The sequence below is a fragment of the Gobius niger genome, assembly GCF_951799975.1.
Source record: "Gobius niger genome assembly, chromosome: 12".
NCBI lineage: Eukaryota > Metazoa > Chordata > Actinopteri > Gobiiformes > Gobiidae > Gobius > Gobius niger.
In genome coordinates this window covers 10,367,727-10,377,371 of record NC_136863.1, presented here as the reverse complement: position 1 = coordinate 10,377,371, position 9,645 = coordinate 10,367,727, and the positions used below count along the sequence as shown (strand labels likewise).

The 9,645-nt window shown below is 44.8% G+C and overlaps 1 protein-coding gene across 1 annotated transcript; it reads right to left on the bottom strand.

The window, feature by feature from the left end:
- Positions 1-7,633: 7,633 nt before the first annotated feature.
- Positions 7,634-9,012, bottom strand: foxb1a (forkhead box B1a). Its single transcript, XM_079568038.1, has one exon. The coding sequence runs from the start codon at positions 8,706-8,708 to the stop codon at positions 7,782-7,784; it is 927 nt and encodes a 308-aa protein (XP_079424164.1). The 5' UTR covers positions 8,709-9,012; the 3' UTR covers positions 7,634-7,781.
- Between the last annotated feature and the right edge of the window lie 633 nt (positions 9,013-9,645).

Here is a 9,645-nt window from a genome sequence, read left to right as displayed (position 1 = left end):
ACTCCATCAATTGGAATGTCCACTCTATTGTTTTATTCAACCTCTTTCTCCGCACTTGGTTTGTTTACAGCGGCTCAGAGGCAACAGTTAATGACATGTAGAGTCAGTGATCCTATTTGGTCTACGCTCTGAATGAGACTGGGGCAGGTTGCTTTCCATTCGGCTTCTCCTCTGTGTGGCCGACGCGCTGAGGGCTCTTCACTGTGATGAAGTGTCCACAACGCACAGGCTACCAGCGGCTGCTAATTAACCCTGCTTTGTGCGGGCTAACAAAGAAACAATGGAACAAAGTGGATGTGAATGTGGGAGATTATCCGAATGAGAATAGGCGTGCCGTGGATCATGCTCTCTGAGGGATTTTCACACCGGTCGGAACAACATGAGATCACATCAAAGGCTTGCGATACCAACAGGACATTCAGGATCGACGTGCACTGACTAACCGCCTCCTCTGAGCTCGCAAGCACTCCGCTTTCACTGCGTTTTACGTGATGACAGTCTAGAAAACCCAAGGGTGTTCAGGTCTCCAGAAGGATTCCTTTGACCCTAAGGACCAACTGAACTGCAACAGTCATCCATTTGCTTGGACGGTTTACTGTTTAATTCATTCATCTCCTTGTTTGTGTCATCATTTAATAAGAAGCTAACGCTCTAGTGGGCATAGCTAACTGCGGGCTAGCACCACTTGAACAGTATTTACAGGCAAGTTTGAGCGGAAAAAAAATGATCTCCTTTGTGTAATTGAATGTACAATATCCCTCTCTCCCTTTGTCTCTTCTGTCAGTGATTTATTTACTTTCACGGACAATTAATGAGTAAAAAACCGCAACATGCTGCGACACCTGCAGTGGTACATCTGGCCTCTAGGAGCGTGAGTTACTTAGTTCTGCTTTAACAGGATTTTGAGCAACCAGTTATTACTTGTTTGACCTCTATTTAACATTCATGCATCCACAGACAGGATCTAAGGCCTCTGTTCTCCTATACACCTGCATCAGCGAGATCTTTATGACATTGCCGTGGTGTCGGAGCTGGCATCCTTCCTCACACAGAGGAAGCAGCCGACTATTCCTTATTGTTGTCAATGTTTCTAAATGGCAACTACCTCTGACTTCCTCTGCTCGGACCCTCCTCCAGCTGCGGCCCCCGGCCCTGTTCTGATCAGCTTGAGGAGAGGAGAGGCTCCGGCTCGGATCCATGCAGGCCCTTCTCACCTCTGGCCCTCGCACACCTTTGAAGTCCCACACCAGTTTAGTTTATGGTCCCATGGGATAAACAAGTCACTGCTAAAAGCTACATGGCCTGTTCAGGTTGTAGCGCCTACGAGCTAACGGCGCGCTGGAAGAGCAATGCTGAGATGTCGGATGTGGCACGTGGCTTCATTAGAAGAGTTTATTTGGATTCCCACAATATCAACAAGCTTTAATAGTGATACATTACAGGATTATATATCACTGCAACAATTCACTGTACTTATGAGCTGCCACTAACAATGGCTTTAAGCTATTAACCAGATACAGAGAAAAAAGCCAAACTTGTATTGATGGTTTGGCAAATACAGCAAAAAGAACGGATTATATTTAGTTAGAGACAATTATTGCAGTCAATAAATCCAAATGCTCAAGGCAAAAATACTTGTCCTTTCGCTTAGACCTTAAAGATTGTATAGATGTTTTGAATGGCGGACCCACTGTACGCTTGGTTCACACGTCTGTGATTCCAGACGAAGTAACCATTGAAAGTAATATTGACAGATTTATTTGACCTCAAATCTTAAGAGTTACCGCTCAAGAGAACTCTACAGGCCTGTGGAACTTGTGGGAGTCGATCCTGCAGGACAAGTCAGAGCAGGGGACAGGCCCAGCCCAGGTATGTCTCCAGCCCACAGCTGTAATGGAAGCAGTATGGCAAGCTCTCCGGTCCACCTGAAGCACAGGGAGGGGCTAAGCTTGTACACGCCTCTCCCGGCTTTGAACCAGCCCCGCAATTATCCGCCTGAGCTGTGCAGTGCAGAGGTCAGAAATATTGCAGTTGATGAATGTAATGATGAACATGCAAACTGCACAGAGAAAGACCCCACCTGGGAAACAAGAAAATTGGATCAGGTTTAGTCCACAACGCAACTTATTTTACCAAGCCCCCTAGCTCAGCCAAAATAATTAAAAGGAAAGCAGGAACTAAAAAATAACAAATACAAATCTGTATTTGTCAAACAGACTGACTGAAGCTGGAAGTGAATGTTGAAGTAATTGTTCGTGCTGGGAAAGTGACAGAGGAAGAGCTGCTTATTGACTTTGAAATGACGCCTCACAAACGCATTGTTTGTTGGAGAAGAGGCTCATTAGAAGCTGTTTTCCTGCTGTCAGCATCACAGTGAGACCTCCCTGTGACAATACGCTCTTATCTCGAATAACTATTATCACCCGTTTCCTAAAGTCATTAAAGCCACCACCCGCACCCCCAGCCCTTTCACCAGGCTCTCAGCCCGACACTGACCTGCTCAAACACATGTCCTGATGTCTATGTCACAGCAGCATCAGAGGATCAGATCTTCCTTTCTTTGGGCGATGACCTCCTCTCAGTCTGTATATTACCAGTGGGTTGCCACCAATAATAATAACTTGCATTTTATCAGCCCGCAGCATAATTAGCATGGTCATGTTTTGGTGAAATTGAGGCTTTGTCAGTCAGAAGGTGTGCTACAACAAAAACGTCTTCTATCAGTCATTCTTTAATGCTCTGAGGCTGGCAATTTATCAATTTATATTGCGCTTTACAAGCTTGACAAGCCTCTCAAAGTGCTGGTTGTTATTCATTCACGTCATACTCAGTGGCTGCCTGCTATAATATTGCAGCTGCCCTCGAGACGGACCATAGTGAGGCTGCCAATCTGCGCCATTTGTCCTTCCGACCACCATCATTCACTCAATCCCTCACTCACCTGCAGGTGGATGAAGCGTCTTGATACAAGGACAGTCTGCTTCAGTCAGAGCCCGGATACGAACCACAAACCTTTGGATTCGTTGATGAAGCTCTACAACTGAGCCACAGTTCTGTTTCCTAATCCCCCAAACCTCTGCCTTTAAATCTGAAATCTGAAAATGATAAATGATACACCGACATCCAAAATATAGAATATCTGCAGTATATCATCTCAGTAATCCAGGACGTCTTAACAATTGAGTTACAATGTTCTTTTTTTTTTTTTCCTTGTTACAATGAAAATATGTGTATCACTTTAGATGTCCCATTTTTACCTTGGAGTTTGAACATTTCCTTCTCATAGCCCGGGAAACCAGCCATGTCTATTTTCTGTTTGGAAAGCTGGAGCAACTGGAGCCAGGCTCACTGCAAAAAATGTCCACCATCAGGTTTTATGGAAATGCTATGACAGCCGTTTGTTTGTTTGTGCTTCCTGTATGTGGACTCAAATATCCCCATATTATTCAGAAACACCAAACATTTGCTTGTATTCCTGTCACGTTTGTTTCTCTGACTGGTAAATCTGCCAGTCAAACACTCCCATTAGAACCAGCCTGTCTCTGTAGTTTCGCTGACTGAGCTGTATCTTTCTTGGTAGTATATGCCTATTGATTATATGCACTATACTGTTTAACCACAAATTCTGCAGATATATATTTTACATCTTAATGGGGAAGGATTCTCAAACCTAGATTGTCTTGATTTTCACTGTAGTGCTTGAGATGGCCACAAGTCCTATAGTTTTGTTAGAAATGTGGCCCTGACCCTCGAACAGGCAGGACGGAGGTTGTGCATAAGTGACAGGCTGAGGCACGGGTCGAGGTGGCTCCTGCTGCTCTCATTTGTTTCTTAGTGCCGTGTAAATCCCATGTTGACACATCATTTCATGCACATGTGGGAGTTCTGCTGGCCTGCCCTCTGCCCACCACTCCTCCCTCACACCATGCCCCCAGCCCACAGTGGAGAGGGGATCGCAGCTTGGAAACTGTCAATTGGAGGGATAGGGCCTTGAAATAGGTCACGGCTATGGAAGCCCTATGAGCTGATGGCCCTTAAAGAAGTAGCTGTTTTTCTGTCCCGCAGTCTCAGGGGCCCCGGTGATCAATGAAGCAGAAAGTGGCAAGAATTGTTGTTGTCACATGTCCGGAATAAACAAATGTTCTATTTTTAAGGGGAGGCAAAAAGGATTGTGTGGCGCTGGAGGTGGAGGAGCCTCTGTCAGGAGAACATGTTGCGCTCCTAAAATAAATGTGTTTACTGTGGTCCTCGCAAAATATTTGTTTAACTTTGTTGTTTTAAAAAAGTACATGTACTCGCAGGAAATAATATATAGCTCCTGGCCTGGTTTGTACACGCCGCAGCGCGTTGGAGATTGACACTTTTGCAGAGTATAATTAATGCACCTTTTGTCTATCACTGATTATTTGGGCCTCCGCGCTGTCAGGCTCCTCCGGCTCAGTCCACGGCCCCATTCTGTCAGCGCGCAAACTCATACGCACTCTTAAGTGACCAGCGCCGCATGTGCCAAAAAAAAAAGAAAAAAGAAGAAGAAGAAGCTGCGCAGTGAGGGCAGAGCGCTCCTCATGACAGCTCCTCCTGTGTGCGCGCGCATAAATCAACAAGATATAGCCATAAACAAATAAGTTGTTTGTGAGGAGCCAAACGGCGGTCGCTGCTTTATGAAACACTTGCTTCCTCTTGACAAACATCCAAACAATAAAGGCAGTAAATAACGGCGTGTCCGTATCCGCGGCCCGCACCGGGGTTAAGTTGAGTTTATTGCGGAGGCCACTGGCTGCATGCATTAAGCCAATCATAAATTATACATGCTAATTACCTAAGGCCCCACTTTAATGAATTATTTTAATTAAACGACAACACGGAGCTTTTGCACGCGCTCTATATTTCACAGTCCTGCCTGTGATAACCTTCTGCTGTGTCCAAGTGGAGCGGACACCAAGGACGCGGCGTGGACACGTTCGTCCGCGTTTTACGCACGTAACGCGCCTCTTCACAAGCGGCTTTTTCACGGCGCAAATCTCTCACTGCGATTATGATCCAGGGTTCTCAGCTGACCCCTGACCCTGGAATCTGTATACAATTATTGTTTTTCATTCATTCCTCGGTTTTATTTGTTTTAATATTGTACCACTTCATTGTATCTTCTTCGTTTGTCTTCATGGTACTATTCACTTCATTATGAGCCGTGGTCCAATATCCATGTCATTTACATTAGACACTTTTGGGCAACGACCACCAGTTGCTTATAAAAATTCAGTAGCCATGTGACCGTGCCGTTTTGTTTACACAGTGTCGCCTATAAAAAGTATACGACCGACAATACGCATGTGAATGACTAATTCGGGTGAAGTAAGAAATGACTGCCATATAGTTTGGAGACGCGCCACACTCGTTTGATTCATGTGGCTCTGACAGTTGCATGTATTATTTGTTCAGCCCTGTGCCAGTTTTCTTTCCTCACGTCATTCTCACGGAGCAAAAAAAAGGTGCCAATTTATAACTGAAGCCGACGCAGAAAGTAACACCCTGCTCCAGCCCCCTGGCAACCACGCGGACTGGGATTTTTTTAAACTATGCAATGACACTATAATTTAACAACTGTTTGGTCTGCGCGCACTTTCAGCGGTGCGTCACTTGTTGTGGTGATAGAAACTGAACAGGCATTTTTGTTCTGCCTTTTTATATATATATTTATATATAGTAGGCCTATGGCTGTTAACTTTTATTTAATTTGTTTTAGTCATGTAGGACTGATTCGATAAAGCGCAAAACAATGTGCTATTTTGCCTATGTTAATCATTCATAGGAGGTAAGTCAAGATGCTAAAGTTAAATTGAACAGAAAATAAGACAGTTCAACGTATTAAAACAAATGGGAGAAAAATAAACCAATAGCAGGCCAATATATGTCATTTTAATAATAGGACAACTTGTTGCAAGCCTATACACGTTCCCTTAAACAAACCTGATTGCATATCAGCAGATCGTGGCTACATATCGTTTTGGAACGTTGTTTTTTTTTTTATTGCAGCAATAATAATGACGCGTCCGTAAGTGTGAAATAACTGCGGTAATGTCTTTTGCGTGTTGCTCTAAATGTCATCAGTACCCCTACCACTCCACCCCGACGCTCCGAGTGTGAGCTGAGCGCAGTGGAACGAACGGCGCGGGGAGAGGGGGGGGAGGGGCGCATTTCAATTCCAAAAGAGTCTCGCAGCTCGTTTCCTAGTCCCCCAGTCAGCAATGTGTTTGTGAGAAATCAGGCTTTTTGTCTTGCTGGAAAAAGGCCTAAGTCTACATTGGTGGCCCAGTCGAGCTTTGCCATTCTTTGCGCTTTCAATTGAGCTGAATGAGGCCGAATGAAGTGGCCAGGAGCCTTTATTTGATCTGCCCTTTGCACGACTCAAATGTATTGGTTTAAAGCGCCTGAAATGGCCTGTTTCGCACTATAGGCGACACAAATAAACCGCTATATTTTTATTTTGCATCAGAATGGGGCAGGTTTGTTTATGTCGCTGCCTGACTGAATAAACTGTTGAATGGCGCTTCGCTGAAGCGAGGCCGAGGAGCGCAAGTGCTTGGCCGCGGTGCGTCTCCGAGCGGCTGATGGGGATGAGCCACCGAGAGTTTCCCCAAATGTTTCGTGAAAGAAATGCGTGAACGGCGGCCGTGCGCGTCTGTTGCTCCCCGAATTTATTGTGTATTATTATTATTATTATTGTGTATTATTATTATTATTATTATTATTATTATTATTATTATTATTATTATTATTATTATTATTATTATTATTATCATTATTATTATTATTATTATTATTATTATTATTATGTGTGTGTGTTTTTATCAGTAGGCCTATAACTGTATGCTAGGCTATAGAGTAAAAATAAAATGATTAACGTGCAAAATTTCCATCAGCAATATCATTTACAAACAAAACAATAGTTTAAAGACTCGTGCACAAGTATTGATTGTTTACCCCAATTTTAATGAGAAAATATTTGGATGACATTTTTTTTCTCCAGTTCACTGTATAGACTGTTGGCACACTTTGTCAAAGCACGCATGCTTTAGCAGAAATTAGAATTAATTTCTGGTGTGAAAAATAAACATTGACACCATCAACAGTAACACAGATGTTTGATCTTTTCTATCGCATGCTTTAGCTAAAAAAAAAAAAAAAAAAGAAAAAAAAAAGTTTAAAAAAAAAGTACAAATACAGCGCCTGACACAGGGTCACCACAGCCTTAAATTAAATGCTTCACAAACAGCTCGTGGGAGACAGATAGGCCTGTCTCCAACATAAAAGTGCATTTGACGACATTTCAGTTATTTGCAATATCCACATTTTGCAGTCTGAGAAACTCTTACAATACTACTTTTCAACTGCGTGAAAAAAATCCATAAGTCCATTTGCTTTAGTTTTTATACAAGAACAAATTCAGTCATATCTTCTATTTGGTATCATCCATCGGTCCAGACTAACAGCAAACGAAGACGGTGCAAAGTTTGGACACACAGGGCCAGAGAAATGGCTCACCTTGAAACATCTCACATCGAAACGAAAATAGAACTATCAAATAATTTATTTTCAAGAGCAATACTTCGCTGAGCGTTTTTGTGCTGGACTTCTATGACACAGTTAAAGCAACACATTCAACACGAACACAAATGAATGATACTGCCACTCGCCTGCTCCCTCCGACCGCGCATTGGGTTGAGTCACTAAACAAGTCCCGGTGCGCAAGTCACGGTCCATATGTTCAGGAGGCGCGCGGGTCAGTGCACGGCCACAGACTGCAGTGTGGATGGGCTCGTGAGGGTCTCGCTGGGGGTGGCGGGGCTGCTTTGGCTCGTGGCTGTCTGCGGGGACGTGGGGCTGAGTGACTGTGGAGAGTTTGACAGGAAAGCGGGCAGGTGTGGAGGCAGCGCCGAGAAGCCGGCCATGCTTGTCGGTGTGGGCTTGATGGGGACGGGGATAGCGGGGAGGGACTGCCCACCGTGGCAGAGGGTCTTGAGAGGCATGCCGTACGCCCCATAGTCGCTGCTCGCCATGGTGTCCATAACACTGCTGTTGTACACGTGCGGCCAGGCGCTGGTCAGCTGGTTGTGCAGCGGGTAACCGGCCGACATGGACTGCATTGTGGAGAAGGCCAGGCTCCCCGGGACCTTGTACTCTCTGGCGATGATGTTTTCTATGGCGAACGGGTGCTTGAATGTAGATGTCTGAGACACCCCTAAATTGTAGGTTGACATCTGCGGAAGGTGCGTGCCTGTAGCTGCCAGCGCGCTCAGGCGCAGTTTGGCTTGTTGTTGGAGGTAATGGGCAGCTTCTGATTGCTTACTGGGTGCCAAGTGATCAGGCGCACCTAACACCTTGAATCTCTTTCGACGCCGCAGAAAACTCCCGTTCTCGAACATATCTCCGCAGCTGGGGTGCAGCGCCCAGAAGCTGCCCTTACCTGGCTGGTCCGGCCGCCGGGGGATTTTAATGAAACAGTCGTTGAATGACAAGTTGTGGCGCAGAGAGTTCTGCCAGCGCTGCGTGTTTTCCCGGTAATATGGGAATCTGTCCATGATAAACTTATAGATTTCACTAAGAGGGAGCATCTTCTCGGGGCAGCTCTGGATGGCCATGGCGGTGAGAGAGATGTACGAATACGGCGGCTTCTGGTCGCTGTACGTGTTCCTCCCTGGACGAGGCATCCTGCACACTGTAGCACAAACACTTCCAAAAGTATCCTCTCTTTAGTTCCTCAGAGCTGTGGTCTGCCTCTTGGCGAAAAAGGAAAAAAAAGTTGTGCGTAAAAGAGCACGGTGCAGTGCGAAGAGGAGTGCGTCTGTCTGGAAGTCAACTTGTCCCGCCCGCAATAGACTTCATTAGGCGTGTTATGTTACGAGACGAGCGAAGCGGATGCCTCCATGCTCTTCCTGTGCGCGTCTGATAGTTTTATGTAGTGACATGAGCAGAAAAGACCCCTGTAGTGGCGCTCCATTAATGTGCCACCTCTTCGCTATCACATGACAATTGCCACGGGAGGAGGGGGCGAGGGAGGAAGGCATAATCTGCTTTCATTTACACCTATTTACATGGACACCTTGGGCCAATGGAAATCATTTCCATTTGAAGACAGAATAAGGGGTGAAAAGGCTCCATAACCGGAATCGAAGCGCGATGCTCGGTGTGTGAAGGTATGCCAGCTGCTGACTTTATTCTGCGGACTGTCATTTACCAGCACGGGGGTTATGGGATGATGGGATTGTCAAATATTTAATTGTGGTTTGTGCGTTTAAAGTTTACGTATTTGCTGACATGTTTTAATTCTTCTCGTAATTGCGTATTTTTTTCCCTTTCCTGATATGTGTCTTAATATAAAACATTCAATAACAATTTAACGTGTGTCTTAAACTGTCAAATTGAGAAATGACAGAAACTTTGTATGTGTTGTTTTAATTTGTTTTGTTATTATTCCATTGCAGCACAAATACTAGTTTGATTAGAAATAATGTGCCATCCTGCTGAGTCGATGTTAGTTTATGTGCTAATTTGGCCTGGAGCTGAACGGAAGAATATGAACACATTGCACAAAGCAAACAGTGCTGTTCAAACTGAAACTTCATGAGGCTAAAGGCCCTTTGTGTC